Genomic DNA, 18,348 nt, shown 5'->3' on the forward strand with positions numbered 1-18,348 from the left:
CAGACTCCAGCGCAGACAGTCTTTCTTTGGTCATAGCGAGAGTGACAGACAGCTTTTTAAATAATTGCCTTACCAAAGTTCAATTACTAATCAAAGAGGGTTGAGACGGAGCACCAGATTTGCCTTTCTCCATCCGGAAAGTCTTTTTTTCAGATGTTTCTGCTGTTCTCAATAAAGACAGTATTTGCTGATTCAGGTTTGCTGAGAGCTGGCTGGGTTCACCGGCGTGTTCCAGCTGCTTTGCGGTGCTCTGACGATGCAAACCAGCTGCAGGTCTGGCTTAACTCAAGCCAGGTTTATGGGTGGTTTGCATCACTGGAGCAGTGTAAAGTACCTGAAGCATGCCAGCTAATCTGGCCTATCGGTGAACCATTATAAATGACTTGTTTTTCTTCATGTTCTTTACATGTAACTTTATTTATAGTTAAAGCTTGTAGAAATGGAGTAGATTGTATCACTAAAAGGCAGATTTTCTGTTCTAAACTAAAGTCTATAAAATTAGTGGGATTTTAAGCCAGGTGTTTTCCTCCCAAACCCCACCACAAAACTGAAATAAAATTGTCGAATTACACATTGCTCCTCTGCACTTGTCTGTTATGGATTTCTTTTAAGTTACACTAAGATTACAGTTGCCTGTTCTTGTTATAAGGTGAAATAATGATTAGTCTGAGATCTAAAAGAGCAGGCTTTATAAGTTTTATTTTGCAAAATGTGGGCTCAGCTTTTATTCTAAATTCAGCAATTTTCTTCTAGCTTACTAAGAATGTGTACAATATTTGCGTCATTATCAATATTGTCTGTAATTTACTGATTGAAAATATCTTTCAGACTCTGAGGAAATCAGCCAACCATGATTTTTCTTCTGTTTATAGTAAAATATATAACTGAAAACATATTTACTTACCTCAGATAGCATGATGAGTGTTCAAAACATGTCACAAATACTAATCATTAATAATATTAGTCCATGTATAGTAATTTTTTTTTCATAATCCATCTCCTCCTCTGAGGCTCTTACAATGTTGAATGTGTTATGTGTGTGTTTTAAACAGTATTATACAGTGGGAGAACAACAGAAGTGTCATTACAGCTACTCTGATCTAGACTTTCTTCAGAACTCAGGATTTTTGCTCTTCACATAGAAATATTTTTGTATAAAGATTATGGGATGACTTTTAAAAAAAAAATCTTTCTGGATAAACATATTGGCATTCAAGTCAGGAACTGTATTCCTCTGATCAGCTGTATATTGGAAGAAAACATGACAGAATTTGCAAAGTTTTTCTGGACTTTGGAGGCAAAACACCAAAGAATTAATTACTGCCTCATATTAATTAAGATAACAATGCAAAACCCTTCATTAGAAGCGTAGGAAAAGTTCTTCCTTGGTCCTTGGAGAGAATATTATATGCAAGCCCTGTTGTGTGGGTTGCGAGGTGTCACTGGAATTTATATGCATTACTTGTCTAATTGCAGTAAATGTAGCATGTCCAGATAGGTTTAAAAGTTGGATGGCTGTTTGTTACTTGCTGGAAATCACTTGAAACCTTGCTACTCAGAGGCAGCTGTTCACAGGTCCTTCACCTCTCCCCAGAGATAGCTGGAAGACTCTGTTGTTGGACCCTGTCTTTTATGGCAGAAGCAGTAAACATGACAGGTTGTTTGGGAGCCATCTGTTTTAAAATGGTTGCTGCTTTGTATGCAGTAATGAACTTGAGATCGGTTTTCTGTCTGTCTTCTTAGTAACAGCCTTGTTTGGTGTCATAACAGGTGGAAGTTGATGGGATGAAACTAAATGTGACCAGCGAGTGGAACCTGGCGTCACCCTTGTTGTCTGTCACCATTGATGGCACTCAGAGGACTATACAGGTAAATACACCAATGCTTCGTTTGTAGAGCTAAGATAACCAGAAACCTTTGGGTATACAAATAATACTGATACGTGGGGTCTAAACTTGCTGCATCAGAAAAATTACGTGATGTTGTGCAAATAACATAATCTTTCTGCTTTGAATACATCCAGGGCTTCAGTGGGGTGAACTTGTCTCAGACTTACTCATCTAGAGGTTTGGACATCATTCATTTAAAGAGTTGTTGCTTATTTTAGCCAGAAATTTACCCCAGTTTTTAGGATCTCTTTACTTAATGGCTGTGAGGAGATACAGTTTCTTAATCACTTAAAAAATAAAGGACCCCACCACAAAAAGGTGGGGTCCTGCAGTAAAATCATTCTCTTCTTCATGTTTGACTTGCGTCGTTTTTCCACTTTAGGGCCTTTGCATATGGAAAGTTGCGGGACAGTGCATCTCCCATGTGACATGTTTTTATATATCCTTGTATGAAATGATTTGAAAAGAAAAGTATAGAAAAAGATCCCAAACCTATGCGGTTCTAAGAAAAGAGATCTAAAAAGATTCATGTTTATTCTTTCCTTCTGACCACTAATGTGTTTGAAAACAACTCCAAACATAAGGGTGTGCCTTTAACTGCCATGCAAATTTTCTGAAGGCAATACCAGTCAGGATTTGCATATTTGTTGATAGATCATTCATTTATAAATATCTGTTGACCCTGGAAGCAGTGAAAAGAAACAAAAAAATAAAAACTTCATGAATTTTTGAAATTTTTGAATTTTTTGAATTTTTGAATTTTTTTTTCCCACATATGACATTATCTGTTTATTTTGTATACATTTATCAGTGATCTGATTTCTGATCATTTACAGTGGAATATGTGATTTATTTTTTCCTTTACACCCCTGGTAAATTACCCAAATAGAAATGTTATTTTTGCTATGACTGAATTTAAAAGACTGCAACTTGAAGATACAATATTTTTTGTCTTTCAAGGATAGTGTTGACGGAGAGTGAAATTTTCATGACGTTCCCAAGTAAACTCTGGACTTAAGTTTTCTAGATTTCTTGAAAGGTTAATGCCAGTTTCATGGCTTACGTATATCTAAAATAAATTTGTAAGTTGTATTTTTATCTTTTAATAGTGGTCTATCTTGCTGCTATTTTATAAAAGAAATTCCTAATTTTGATTAGGAAACAATACCAATTTATGAACATACGACATGTATCTAGGAGAAAAACATTATATTTTGAATAGTTATCCATTCTAAAGGCCTCATTGCAAACTGTAATAACTGTATGGCCGGATACAGGTATCTAAATAATAGTAGTAAGACCAGTTAACTAAAAGTGTAGTATTTGAACTGGCACATACAATTAGTTTCAAAATCAACGATCGTGAGTTCTGAACACGCTTTCTTCTAGGAGCTGAGCCAGCAATAGTGTTACTTGCACTCCCTGAGTACGACCGAATTGTTTGAAATACTGCAGGGCTAGCCACAGCAACAAGCACTGAGCTGGCTGCCTGGTATCTATCCAACAGAATGTGGAATAAGCACATATGTTGTTTCTTTCTCAGATGTTATCTATAAGTCTTTGCTTTTAGCAAAGAAAGCCAGTAGCTTGAGAAGTTATTAATCTTTTAGTGTATGTATGTAAATTTATGGGAACCTTAAACTTGACCTCTGATATCCGCTCACTGGAATCTAAATTGGTTTTTTGGTTATATATTTCTGTAGACTTGCCCCACTGCAAGAACCAAATTAGACAAGTGTATTCCTGTAGGTCAATTTGTCTCCAAAAGCAATTGACCCCTGAGTCTTGAAGTATCTTCTTTCAGCAAGACTTAGCCCTAGAGCCATTTAAGCAACAAATATGGATGAATCGAATAATTCCAGCTGTGCTTTATTAATTTTCAGCCAATCTAATTTCTCTTCATAGTTGGTTTCATTCTTCTAAATTTGCTCAACCAAATACAGTCTTTGTGAACATTCTATTTCTTTGAAGGTTTGATTTATGCACCTTCGGCTCGATCCTGCAGTCTGGCCCCAATCCAGCAAAGCACTTAAGCATGGAAGCAGGAAATAAATAGTTTTAAAATGTTTTGGTTTAAAATGTATTTATGTAAATTATAGTCTAGACATTCAAATTGTTGCGTATCTGTCGCACGTTTAAAAATTAGTAATTAAGCGTGCTCCTGTATTTCCACTCCTTTGCTGAAGGCTCCATGTGCATTAGAGCAAAGCAGAGCACCAACTCTGCCACAGAGTTAAGGAGGCCTGTGAGTTTAAAAACCAGGTTTTGTAAGACTATTTCTGGAGTACGGGACTTGGGAATACATCTGAGCACCTGAGAAGAGGTATGTGCCCTGGTCACAGTCTGTCTAGGGCATATCAGGGCACAACTAGGATGTGTGGCAGCTCCCTCCCTCCCTCCCTCCCGCTTTTGTTTCCTTTGCGAGGAAGCCCATCTGTGTGCAGCAGATGGGCGCTGCAGAGTGCCTGGCCGGGTCCCCAGGTGATAGAGGGACCAAAACCCTGGGGTATACTGCAGGTCTGTTTGGCTGTAAGTGTAAGGGCTCTGAAGTCTTTGTGCTGCTTTGGATTACTGTGAAATCCATAGGATGTTATAGAAGGTGATGGACTGATGAAAACTTGGAATCGTTTGAGCAAGAGAATTCGGTGATACAGTCTCTGGGGCTGAGGGTGTGGGCAGACCCTGTAGCATTTCTTGAAGTACACAGATTCCGTCATGGGGTTTTTTATTGTTGTTCTCAGTAATTCCTCAGCTAATCTCCGTTTCTCAGCGTTTTCTCCACTTACGCATAGACTCTACCTCTCATTTGGGGAGGCTGAATTTAGCGCTTTGTGAGTTGTAGGATTTTGTTTCCCAAGCAAATGAAATTCTTGTGTGCAAAAAGACTTTGCCAAAATGGTTTCCCCTACCTCTTTCCAAAGATGTTAGTGGCTCAGAATCTGACTTACACTTAGCTATTGTGTTTTTGGAATCTGCCTTTGCTGAAAATCAGAGAATAACTGTAGGCATGCGCTTACAATATGTCTTCATGAGGATTCAGATTTGAAAGGATTGCCTGTTGTTTAATTGAAAATACATATTAAAAATACATATATATATGAAAAGCATTATTTGAATATGGTATAGCCTTTCAGGCAATATTTAGAGAAAAAATAAACAAATAAATGAGGTGCTTAATGATTCCTGTGAAGAGCACATGGAAAACAGGAAGTTGGTTGAGTTGTGGAAAAGAATCGTAAGAACTCCAGTGGACACTGGAAGGGAGAGTGGTCATTCAGAATGGTGTCCTAGAAAATGTAGTAACAGTTGGAAGAAGGACAGCAGGCAGGTTTTGGGACAATGAGGGCGTTTTTAACCCTCTGCCACTGCTCCCATGTACAAGCAAGCTGGATTTCAATAAGCCCTGTGCCTGTAGAAGTTGTCGTCTATGATTACTTCTCTCTCCCTGTGTGTATGAACTGGGGAGGGGGTGGAAAGAGAGAAGGGAATAAGCTGCTTTTTCCTCAGAGCTGAACGTTTCCTTTTATTCCCTCATGTGAACCAGAATCTAAGGGGACCTCAAGATAAAACAATGAATCCATGAAGTCCAGCAGATGGACTTGAATCTAACTGCAAGTCTGTCCTTACTACAGTCAGGTTGCACGTAGGTGCCTTCTACTGGGACACTGTGCAGGAAGATCAGGTCTCTGCAGAGAGAGAAGGTTGCCCAAGAAAAAAACATGCTTGTAGGAGATCTTCAAACCTTGTTTGGTTTGGCATTAGTTGTATTTGGGCAAGTTCTCAAAAACCACCCCACTGACCATTCAAGTTCTGGTGCTACTCTATGGCAACACCACATGGACAAATTTTACAGCTCCTTACTGCTGTTAAATGCTCTGCGTTCATTTATGTCATTATCAAACACTCAACCGATCCTTATATACCATTTACTTGCAGACATTTCCCTGTAGCAAAAGAATTCTGAGACAGAATAAATTGTTTGTCACCATCTTTTGCCAACGCTCACACCTCTTTGTCATATCGTATGCACCCAGCATTTTCCCCTGGCATATTGTCAGCTCACACTGGTTTCACAACTCTGCTAGCTTGCTGTAATAAAACCTCCCACCCTCTAAAGGTAGTGCAGGTATTCTGCCTGGAGCCTGGAAAACTCTTGGTGGCTTTTTGCAGCTATGGCAAAGCAATTTTACAGTGGCGCTGATGTTGCCTGCTCTTTGTATTTCCTGGCTTTCAGAGGACTGGTCTCTGCTGAACTGAAGCCCTGTAGGATGTAGACAGAACTCAATTGGACAAGGTCCTGAGCAGCTCAATATTACTTGTGACATTAGCCTTGCTTTGAAAGGGGAATATGACTCTTTGATTTCCAGAAGTCCCTTCCAGCCTAACTGTGTTCTATGACTGTTGGACATCCCAAGCTCTACAGTGAAAAGGTCTTTATCAGTCACAGCAAGGTGTAATTAAGAGAGTAATGGAGTTACTAACCAAGAACATGATCCTGTAAAACTGAAATCATCAATATAAAGCTTCAAGTGTTTTTGTGAATGAAGTAGATGAAGCGTTATCCATGGAGTTTTCTCTACTTAGTGTTATGGGGAATTCAGTGATGGCATCACTTATTTTTTCATTTAGTTTATTTATTGCATCGACAATTGCAGCAGGAGGAGTATATTCTACATCCTGGGATATGACAAATTTAAGTGCTTCTCTGATATAATGTTTCTTTTTACTATTATTTTGGTTTATAACAACAGAAAAAAAAAATGAAAATGCTGTAGGTTATGAAGCCTTTCTTCCTGGGAAATATCTGCCATTCTGGGAAATGTCTGACAGGAGAACAAAGCCTATACCCAAGTATTCATTTCCTTCAACCCTATGGAGACTTTTTTCAAACATGTAATGTTTTTTTTAGAAAAATTACCCACTTATTTTTTTTTACTGTTTTGAGATCTCAGATGTAATCTCTGATAATGATATATTATATAGGTTTTTGATCTAAAGTACTATTACTTCAGCACACTCATTTTCTTAAACCCTGAAAATTATTTTGGGAAGCTTTAGTGAGCAGCGTACATGAAGACTGCTTGACAGTGTTCTTTAGCACTGTGCAATTACTGCACGCTATCTGCTGTCATCATTTACCCATGACTTCAGAATTATTTTTGCTAGATTGTCTCTCAAAGAGAGAATTTGCAAACTGGGGCAGACATTTGGATATATTCTATCCAAATTGTAGAATGGTTTAGGTTGAAAGGGACCTTAAAATTCATCTAGTTCCAACCCCCCTGCCATGGGCAGGGACACCTTCCTCTAGACCAGGTTGCTCAAAGCCCCATCCAGCCTGGCCTTGAACACCTCCAGGGATGGGGCATCCACAGCTCTGGGCAGTTTGTTCCACTGCCTCACCACCCTCATAGTGAAAAATTTCTTCCTAATATCTAATCCAAACCTGCCCTCTTCCAGTTTGAAGCCATTCCCCCTCATCCTATCACTACATGCCCTTGTCAGAAGCCCCTCTCTAGCCTTCTTGTAGGCCCCCTTCAGATACTGGAAAGTTACTATAAGGTGTCCCCAGAGTCTTCTCTTCTCCAGGCTGAACAACGCCAACTCTCTCAGCCTGTCTTCATAGGAGAGGTCCTCCAACCCTCTGATCATCTTCATGGCCCCCCTCTGCATCTGCTTCAACAGGTCCATGTCCTTCTTTTGTTCAGGGCTTCAGAGCTGGATGCAATATTCCAGTTGTGGTCTCACAAGAGTAGAGTAGAGGGGCAGAATCATCTCCCTCGACCTGCTGGCCGCACTTCTGTTGATGCAGCCCAGGATGCGGTTGGCCTTCTGGGCTGCGAGCACTCATTGCTGGGTCATGTTGAGCTTCTCATCAACCAACACCTGCAAGTTCTTCTCCTCGGGGCTGTCCTCAATCTATTCTCCACCCAGCCTGTATTTGTGTATGGGATTGCCCCGGCCCATGTGCAGGACCTTGCACTTGGCCTTGTCGAACTTCATGAGGTTTGCACAGGCCCACCTCTCCAGCCTGTCCAGGTCCCTCTGGATGGCATTCCTTCCCTCCAGCATGTTGACTGCTCCACACAGCTTGGTGGTGTTGGCAAACTTGCTGAGGGTGCACTCGATCCCAACGTCTGTACTGTTAAGTAAAGAAAAGCCAGAGTATGCGTCCCAGCACTGGATTCCTGATGGCCTGTGTTGATTAATTGGTAGCTCACTCCTTGTCTTTGTTTTAGCCTGTTTCAGTTGTGGCTGACCTGGACAAATCTGGTACAGATTTATGCCATGCTGTTTAGACCTAAGCAGTGGGACTGAGATAGTCATGGCCGTTTGGCTTTGGGACCAGGCATCAGTCCATGACCCTCCTTTATTTAGCAGTATAGAAATACAGGCTGCCCATGTTTTCCTGTTTGCTCATCCAGCCACAGTCATCTGAGAAAACGAAGCTCAGCCTTGGAACTCCAAAAATGATCAGTGGATATGATACAGAGAAACCGATTTTTATCACCTTGCTTGACATTCTCTTAGTATTTGAGACAAATACGAACAAGCTCTCAAGTATCCCAGGTAAAAGACAAATACAAAAGCCTGTGGCACACCGTGTGGTATGCCTCACTGTGTTTCAGGCTTTTGAAATTTTTTGGAAAGTATTAATACCTGTTGGTCAGGGCACTTTTATTGTCACTTTTTTCCCTGCAGTTGTCTTGTGGTCTAACCCCAGCTGGCAACTAGGACCATGCAGCCGCTCGCTCACTGCCCCGCACCAGCAGGGTAGGGAGAAGAGGGAGAAAAGGAGGGGAAAGGAAAAAAAAACCCAACTCATGGGTTGAGATAAAAGCAGTTTAATAGAACAATAATGGAAAAGAAAAAAAATGGTAAAAGAATATACAAAATAAAGTAATACAACACAAGCCGTTCTCACTACCTGGTGATTGGCTGCCCAGCCTGTCCTGGGCAGTGATTGCGGATCCCTGCCCCCTGGCCAACCCTCACTTATATACTGAGCATGGCGTCTATGGTATGAAATATTTGTTGGCCAGCTCATTCTGTCTATGCTCCCTCTGAGCTTCTATGAGAAGCTGAAAAAGTCCTTGACTAATGTAAAATATCACCTGGCAGCAACTAAACCAATATGCATTATCAGCATCATTCTCATGCCATACCCAAAACACAAGAGCTACTGGAAAGAAAATTAAGTCTATCCCAGCTGAAACCAGGACAAGCCTTCTCATTGCCTAATAATAGCTGTGGCAGTGCCCTTTAGCTTCATTTGAAGCTCCTCCTAGTTCCTGTATCAGATAGACTGTGAGCAGTTGATCCTTACTCACTGTGTCCATGCTGCTTGCATCCTCATTCAGTTGCTGCTCTTCAGAGGTGCGGAGTTGTTCCTTGCAGAGAAGCCTGTCTTTATGTCTGTGTTGCTCTCAACATCATAGAATCATAGAGTGGTTAGAGTTGGAGGGGACCTTTAAAGGTCATCTAGTCCAACCTCCCATGCAATAAGCAGGGACATCTTCAACTAGATCAGGTTCCTCAGAACATACCCAGCCTGACCTTGAGTGTTTCCAGGGATGGGGCATTTACCATCTCTCTGGGCGACGTGTTCCACCATTTCACCACCCTCATTGTGAAAAAATCCTTTCTTTGTCTAGTCTAAATCTATCCTATTTTAACTTAAAACCATTACCCCTTGTGCTAACGCAACAGGTCCTACTAAAACCTCTGTCCCCATCTTTCTTATGAGGCCCCTTTAAGTATTGAAAATCTGCAATAACGTCTCCCTGGAGCCTTATCTTCTCTGGGCTGAACAACCCCAACTCTCTCAGCCTGTCCTCGGAGGAGAGGTGCTCCATTCCATTTCTTTTATCTCCTTTCTGAGCTGTGGGTACCACAACTGTGCTCAGTGTTAAAAGCATGGGCAAAACCTAGACTTCTGCCATAACTTAATAGTGTTCACTGATTTGTTATCTGTTCTCATTACTGACTTCAGCTATTTCCTCTGGCTTTTTTAACCAAAACTAAGCATGGTGGTGATGTTCCTATTGAATTTCAGTTCTGATTGGTAATTGCTGGGAAGGTGGGGGGAAACCATGTGGGCAAGGAAAAAAAGATAAACTCTTGGCAAGGAGGTTTTTGCTGGGAAACTTTGAAGCTGTGCAGCGTTCTAGAGTGCAGATATTGATGTCCCCGGTGTCACCCTTGGCAAACAACATAGCTGTTATTGTGGGTGGAGGTGGATCCTTCCCACAGGACCAGACACAGAAGCAGAGAAAAGTCATAGTTAGAAGGAATTCTGAAGCTTCATCAGCATGCATGATTCCCTGCATATCTCAGAGGTGTACTTAAGAAGACCTGAGTGATCTGCTTTAGATAATTATTAGATAATTCAACTTGCTGAGTTTGTGAAAGATTCTGTACAAGAAAATTAGTAATTGTACTGCTTAGATTTCATCATTTAATCATGGGTGATTTAAGGAAGGACTGAGACTTCTTCTATTTACAAGGTTTGTCGGGAAAGGGAAGGTGTGTAAAAGCTAGCCTTTTTGGTGCTGCTTGCTGTAATTGTCAGTAATGCATATTAAAACAATTACTAGTAATATGGCTTCATTGACATGGGTGCTTGCCAAAATTGTTAAAATTATTACTTTTTAAAATAAACCTTGAATAGACATATAGACTATATGACAGCAGTATGGTCAGCTCCTGAGTCATGAAGTCTAAAAATATTGGATATTCTTTGCTGTCATACGAGAATATTTGTATTAATGTCTACTTTAAATAGCAAGTACCTGAATCTCGTGAGTGGTCTGCAGTTTGTGTGAAAACTGTTTAACTCAAGGCTGACTCCACACTCTCGTCCATGGTTCAAATGGAGAATGTGTGGAGGCAACTGGAAAATTCAGGGAAATAAAATATCATCAAATAACAGGTTACCGCTGCTTTTTTTTTTTTTTTTTTAAATTAAGCAGCTGAAGCAAAAAGAACATACCACCACCTTTACAGATTCCTTCACGGAAATGATTTTTGTTTTTTTTTTCATGTGGGAAGGAAACAAGTGATCAACTGCTATGCCCAATCAATCCCTCTGGAGTTTGTCTGCTTTTCAGAGAGAGGTCTTCCACGATAAAGCTCTATCTACAAAACCCATACTTTTTTTCCCTTTCTTTAACCTAATGGGTTTAGTAATATCCTGTATACTCAAGGGGTTAATCAAATCATGTCAGTTGTCACAGTATCTTATGCCATATTTTTTTTCCGAAGGAGCTATAAATTTTAATGACAGGATGAATAACTATAAGCTATATGTGTCCAAAGACCAAAGCATTGTATTCAGTTGTTGACAGATGTTGTAATTTTATGATATCTAAACCTTCAAAGACAAGGAATGGTTCTCTTGAATGTGGTAACGCATTCAGAGAGCAAAGGGGAAGGAAGAGGAGGGACATCACGGAGTGAGAAAAGACTATGGATTCTGCAAAGAATCTGTGTCAGGGCAGTCATAGACACTGTCAGATCTAGAATCGCGTGGCAGTGTATTACCTGCACACTCTCACCCTGCAAAACATTACAGCATATCAAAAGAAGGGTATAGTTTCAAAATGTTTTAGTGATTTTATGTTTTAATGTAATAACAGGAAAAAATTAGAAGTTCACAGGGAGGACTAAACTCTTCATTATTGTAAATAGCTGGAAATATTGGGCTGGAGTAAATGTCTTTTGGATTCATTCTTTACCAACACTAAATAAACAGTCTTTCCTGTGGTTTTTTTTTTTTTGGTGCTTTTCTTTTTTTCCCCCCAAAGCCTCTCTCATCCACTGCTTTATAACACCTACCTGCCTCAGGGTATTAAAGGAGCACATGGACATGCTTGGAAGGTGTATATAAAACATACGCTGCAGTGGTGTTTTTACTAAACATATGCCTGTCTAAAGCTTGGCAAAAAGAAGTAAGAAGTGACATTAACACTGGCTATCATGTAAAGAAGTACTGGGAAGGGTCTGTGTTTCCATTTTTCTGTTCATGGGAGGACAGAAATTCCTAAGCCATCTGCTGTAATTAGGCATTAAGAGAATGATTCTTCTTTTAAAAGTAGTAGTATGGTGCCTCAGCCTCTTAAAAACTGCACTCACACCTTTATCTGTGTGGATTGATGCCCTGTAAGCCATTCACTCTGTGTTTAACATCTGTATTTGTACTGTTTGGGAATAGATTCCCTTTAGTCCCTGGAAAAGGACTGAGGTAGCTTGCAACAGGTGCCAGGGAAGGCCGCTGTCTTAGCATCCTGGCAGGATCCCTTTTAAAAGGAGAGACTACTTCAGCAAGGTACCACTTATGCCAGTCTTAGACATCTTTCACATGTCGAAGTGCTTCATACACAGCAGGACTTGATCATCTTGTTCCCCACTGGGTGGCTGCTGCCCTTGTTAAGAACATGGGAAATGTGGACGTGCCCTGAGGAAGAACAGCTAACCGAGGCTTCATTTACTATAAAGAATGTTCTAAAACTGATAATGGCTAAGGGTAGAGCAGCACTCAAAATCGAGCTAAGTTTCCATCTGTAGTTTAATGCACTAAAGGGAAGAAATGATGGCACCACCAGTGGAGAACGCTAAATTGTGACAAAAGTAGAATGATCCCCTAAGTGGAAAGACTTGCGAGGCTGCACAAGTCTGAACACAGAGGGCAATATGGACAGTCTCCAACATACAAGTAAGCTTGGTTACATTGCTAATCTGGGATGACATCCCTTGACTGGGACATTGCAGGATGGACAAGGAGTCCTGAAGTGAAGTTCTGATTTCTGCAAAGGTTGTAGGAGGAGAAGGAAAAAGAGACTGATAAAGCCAAACCAATCCTCACATTTTGACAAGAAGATGACTTCATGGTTTCACAGCTACTTCTGCAACTTTCTCCTCCTCTCTGACCTAACCATGTGACTCCAATGCCAGGAGTGACAGAGGTGGATGATGGAGTTTTCCAGATGTCCAAGGACCCTCACATACACAAAATCCCATAGATGACGTACTAGCAGATGAGTTTGCTGTAACTTTACAAGATAAAATACTGTGGGTTTTTCCCCCAACTTCCCTATTGCAGTAATAATTTTTTTCTTAATTAAACCTGTCTGGGAGTGATTCTGGCTTGCATTTTTCTAGGTTGAATTTTCAAGAATTTATAAGTATTGGCCAGAAAGTGGATAGCGCTCTCTGTTTGAAATTCATGGCATATAATATTAAGTATTTCTGATAGTGAGCAGTTGAGACGAAGCAATAGGGGCTGCAAGAACTTCTGCATTCTTAAAAACAGCACCGTGCTGGGAAACCACACAGTGTTTCACTGAATATTTTATCTATGCTTTTCTGTAATAATTTTAGATACTTATCAGTGGGTTTTCTGGGCTTGATTTTTTTTGTTTTGTTTTTGTTCCATATAGTCTGATACATATTGTCTGACTGTTAATGTAGTCATACCATGGTTTGAAAAAGTTGCAAAAAACGTTGGCCAAATGACAATCTGCACATTTTCTGTAACAAATGGTCTCCAGCTTTACTTTCAACAAATAAAGGTGGTATGTAGTAGTTCAAGATAAATGTGTTTGGGAAACTTATATGTATGACTTCCTTTGCCAGTTCATACTCATTTTGACCTGACACATTACTTTTTCATTTGTAAGCAAAGCAAAAAAATCGCTTTTGGTCTGTTGGAGTTTCTTTGTTTTGGTATCGTTCCTTCCCTGCAGCTGCTCCCCTCCAGTAGCTCAGAGAGCCCAAGGTACCAGTAGATTTGTGGAAAATACTCTGAGATCTTGTTGTTGTCTAATAATGTCTATGTCGGTTTAGAATCCCTTTCAATAATACATATTTTATGTTTGACTGAGCTGCTTTATCCTTCTTCATGTGAAGGTTGTTATCATTTTTATCTGCGAGTGCTCATCCACTGCAGGCTTAATGTAAAGCTGATTGTAACCCTACTGCATTTTTACGATGAATAGATCATTGATACCCAACTAAGTGGAAATAATTTTCTGTGGCAAAGCAGAAGAATTTAAAGTCATATCCCACTAACCTCTGGTAATTTACTGAGATTTACAGATTAAAGTGATTATTTGTGAAATGACTGTGGTATAGGATACACTTAAGATAGAAGAGGAAAATCAAACACATTTTGTATGGTTGTATACACTTGTCTATTTTTACATGCGTGCATAAGCATTTTGTTTGTATATGCATAGCATATGCAGTACAGCATACTGTAACCTGTGTGTGTAAAAATACATATAATATTTATGTAACACTCACACCCATTTGACAGCTTTGAGATTGCAGATGGATTTTTTGAAGTTGTGATTTCTTTTTTTTCAGATTTGTTTTAGCTCGTTACTTTCTCATAAGGAAAAAAATTGTACTTTTAACTCATATTATGCTAATTAAGTTAGTCTGAAGCTCTATCAGTTGAATCAACCAGAAGAGCATCAGTTATGTCTAAGATAATGTAATTAATGCCAACAGTGTAATTTTACTGTATTGGTAGGTAAACAGACAGTGTTGTTTTGTCTTTGTTCAAATGGTAGACTTCCCTTGCTTTTTGGTGTAAACCTCCTAGTAAATAATTTGCAATTTATTAGGAAAACAATGACAATGCATATAATTAGCTATTCTCTTTTGTTACCTCTATTTGATTACTTTCCTGCTATCACATGCAATATGAAACCATCTATTATGAGGTATAGAATATGTAAATATCTAACTTTACAAGGGAAACTGGAGACTGGTCCTTTTTCTAAAGAGGTGGAAAATAAAAGAATAATTGTTAACCATGTCCTTTCATTTTCTTGAAAACATCAATTACATTTACAAATCCCAGAAACACAAGCCCACCAGTGGAACAGAAATAACTCCTTTCAATATGCTTCAAAAAATCTAATCACATCTAACAGCTGAAATTTATTTACAACTGTAATTTGAAACATTAATTATGATAATGTGCTGACTTCTTTTGTAACATGCTTCTCAAAAGCCTGGCAGTTCTCTTTTTGGTCTTGATGTAACATATGTTTTGTGACTTGGAGAATTTCTCTACCTTTCTTTCTTGTTTTTGTTTTTTGAAATATACCCAGAAGGGAAGTTTCTTTTTCTCCTCTGTTTGTTAACGGTTTTCCTCACCTTCCCTGTTATTTTTTTTTTTTTTCTTCTCACTGGCTGTTAATTCAAGAGAGAGATTTTAGTGCTTATGCTGACTCTTAATGCTATCAACAACTGAATGTAATGCTTTGTATTTTGGGCAGAGCAAACAGTAGCAGTGAGGATTTACTATACTGTGATACCAGTGCACTTCAACAGCATCCGAGCAGGAAAAATGCTGCTTACATTGTTGTCTTGTCTTGAAACTATGCCTTTAGAAGGTGCTTTCTTGATACACATAAATTTATTTGGCTTTATTAAATTCGTTATTAAATTATGTTCAAAAGGGCTTGCTTATTGCTATGCTAGCTGATTTAATTATGAGTAAAGAGAATCTGTGTGAGGAAATACTTCAGTGATTTGGTTTTCAGTTGTGAAAAATAAGTCAAGTTGTCAAGATACCTGGCTTTGCTTTGAAAGCCTTTAAAGAAAATGACAAAAGGGCTCTATTTTTCTTTTTTTTGTTGTTTTGTTTTGTTTTTTAAGTTGTGTTTTTCTGTGTGACAGGGAGATTAGCCAAAAAAATGGAATTTTTATTAGGACATGAAAAGGTCTCTAATGACCCTTGAAAGCGGACAAAAGGGTAGCACAATAAGTGACAGAACTCTAACGAGGGTGGAGGGCATTCCAGGAAAAAAAGAAATTAAATCCTTTAATTTTTTTTCGGCTTGCCATTTTCTGACAGCTTATCAAGTGGTTGGGACTTGTTTGTTTTGGCATGCAGTTCATTCATTGTAGGCAGCCGGTACTTTGTTCTTCTTTGTGGTTTCCAAAACCTGATTGTGTTTATCCTAGACTGTGGGAAAAGTGTATATTCCTGTTTCCTTTATAAAAGTAAACGTCAGGTTTTGTATGAAATTTTATTTCCCATATTTTCCATTCCATTAATCATTATTGTTGAAATATGTCAGGCTTTGGCACATCGTCCTTTGTTTTCATATGATTGTACAGATTGCAGTGTCAGTGTGTGACCTGTTAAGTCAAAAAATAAGCATGTTTGGGTTGTAGTAATTATTACTTCATAAAGCCTAGCTGAGGAATATGCACCATTATTGAAAAGAGATCAGAATTTAATTTATTGCTATTAAAATTATTTCGGCGGATATCTAGCTATTGTTGTATATCAGTTTCTCACTTAGTCTGAACAAGATAAGACTGAAGGGAGCCGCGATAATGGCTCTTCACATACTTGTAGGTAGCTGTAAAAAGAAAGGGAATAATCTGTGTTTCCTATCTGTGATGGAGAAGAGGAGAATTAATGTGCTGCGGCTTCAGTAAGGGTTGTTTTAGCCAGCTATTATGAAAAAAACCTTGCTAATGATAAGGATGCTGAACACTGGGGTAAATTTCTTAGGGAGACTGTGAAATCTCTGCAATTGGAAGATTTTAAGAATGGGTTAGGCACACATTGTTTTGGAGTGACACAGGTGTGTTTTGATTCTGCCAGGGTACTAGACTAGAAGATCTCTCAAGATGATTTGCAGCCCAATACTTAGGATTCATTGTCTTTAAAATGCTGAAGATCTCTGCACAGCGCTCTGTTTGCAATTTATACTCAACTTCTCAAATCTCTGCTTCTGTATACGCCTGGCATTGTGTATTAGGGCTGCGTTCCGTGATTAGGGCCCTGGTTTTGGGTCTATATATGCCATAATTTTAACAACAGGAAGAAAAAAGGAGAAAAAACTTTTCAGATTGAAGGAGGTGATTCACAAGAAGAAAGAATTCTTTGTGTGTTTTGCATATTTAGATTATGGATAATACTGTGTTAAATCAATAACATTTTTTTTGTGTTGTCTTATGGCTTACTGACAGTGTAATATTTGAAGACTGTTTAATAACTTCAATCAACTCATGAACCACAGTAGGTGACCAGACATTTCATAAGGTCTTTTTTTTCCCCCTGTTTTCAAAGTAGCGTTTTAAAAAGAGATTAAAATGTCTCTCATTAGGAGAGAATGAAGATAATACTAAATGTGAGTAACAGGAATACAGAATCACAAACATTTAGAGATGGTGAAAACATCATTATTCATGACATTCATCTTTCTGCAAGCCCAAGGTTGTTCTGTGTTGTACTTGCCCATATTTGTTTTCATTGTTATTCAGAAATGAATTTTATTGAGTTGAATGAAACAAAACCAAAGTCCGAGCGGAAGTGTGACTTAGACCTCGAGTACTGGAATTCTTAAAGGAAATTGTTATATTTTTATCTATTTTATGTATAGTTTTGTGTACGCAATTTGTTTTGAGTACTTTACAGTGATGTGACAGAAGGAAAATAGAATGATTTAAAACTCCAGAGAAGCTTCTAATCAGTTTTTACATCTTTTTTTTTCTTTCAGCGGCTTTCTCGTAACGCCTCTGGAGATACAAGCATTCAGTTTCTAGGCACAGTGGTAAGTATATATAACGATTGTCAAGAGTTATGCTGGTAGAAGAATATAATGTAAACAGAAAATAGGTAAATGGTGCTGACAGCCCATTTATGCTTGTATTTATGAAGGTTGGTATTATGTGTAAATATTCTGAGCTTAACAGTTGAATTTAGGCAAATACCTGAAGCTGACTTCCAAGGCACGGTGCACGGTATCTGCATTCCACATTTCAGTTGATTTAAGTCTGCCTCTGTTTCATTCACAGGGATTTAAGAGTAACTGATTGTAGACTTGTAAGTTTATTGCAACATATTCAGATTTGATCCACATTAGGATCAAACCCACTCTTCCCCACCACTTCAACTTTCTGATCTCTGTTGCTTTACCATACCACGTTACCCTCACATCCCAGAGGCGGGTCAGTAACTCTGTTATAAGAAGACTGCATAACGATGCAAAATGTTCTGTGGTTCTCCCAGATTTATTTTGTTAGAGACAAGTATGTTTAAAATCTTTTATCAGATTTTACACTGTTGGGACAGATTTTACTTAGTAAAATAGATTTTTAATCTGCGATTGTCTTGAGAAATCATGTATGATATGGAAACTAAAGTTTCGTGTTAGGTGATGGATGATTATAAACATCTATGTGATTGAAGTAGCATCGATTTCCATGATTTGCATGATTAAAATGCAGTTATTGAATTCTTCCAAGTTCCTTATGCACCTAAAAATAGTTCTGGAAATGAAATAAAATTGAAGTATGCTCTGAAGTAAGTTGTCTTGATTGCTGCTAACAGGTTTTCCTGTAGTGACATTAACAGTGAAAAGCGTAGGAATGAAACGTTCCCTTTAGAATGTAGTCCTGACATCTCTGTGTGCTATATGTTTTGGAC

At 38.8% G+C, this 18,348-nt stretch overlaps 1 protein-coding gene across 1 annotated transcript in view; it reads left to right on the plus strand.

Annotated features, from left to right (window-relative positions):
* The window catches only part of PCCA (propionyl CoA carboxylase, alpha polypeptide), a 306,936-nt gene that overhangs the window by 228,322 nt on the left and 60,266 nt on the right, over nt 1–18,348 (plus strand). The window contains exons 20-21 of the mRNA XM_009892045.1: nt 1,771–1,869; nt 17,420–17,473. Of these exons, the coding sequence (XP_009890347.1) occupies nt 1,771–1,869; nt 17,420–17,473 (153 nt within the window). The remainder of the gene's footprint in view (nt 1–1,770; nt 1,870–17,419; nt 17,474–18,348) is intronic.

Source organism: Charadrius vociferus, unplaced genomic scaffold (genome assembly GCF_000708025.1).
Source record: "Charadrius vociferus isolate BGI_N301 unplaced genomic scaffold, ASM70802v2 scaffold110, whole genome shotgun sequence".
NCBI classification, from domain to species: domain Eukaryota; kingdom Metazoa; phylum Chordata; class Aves; order Charadriiformes; family Charadriidae; genus Charadrius; species Charadrius vociferus.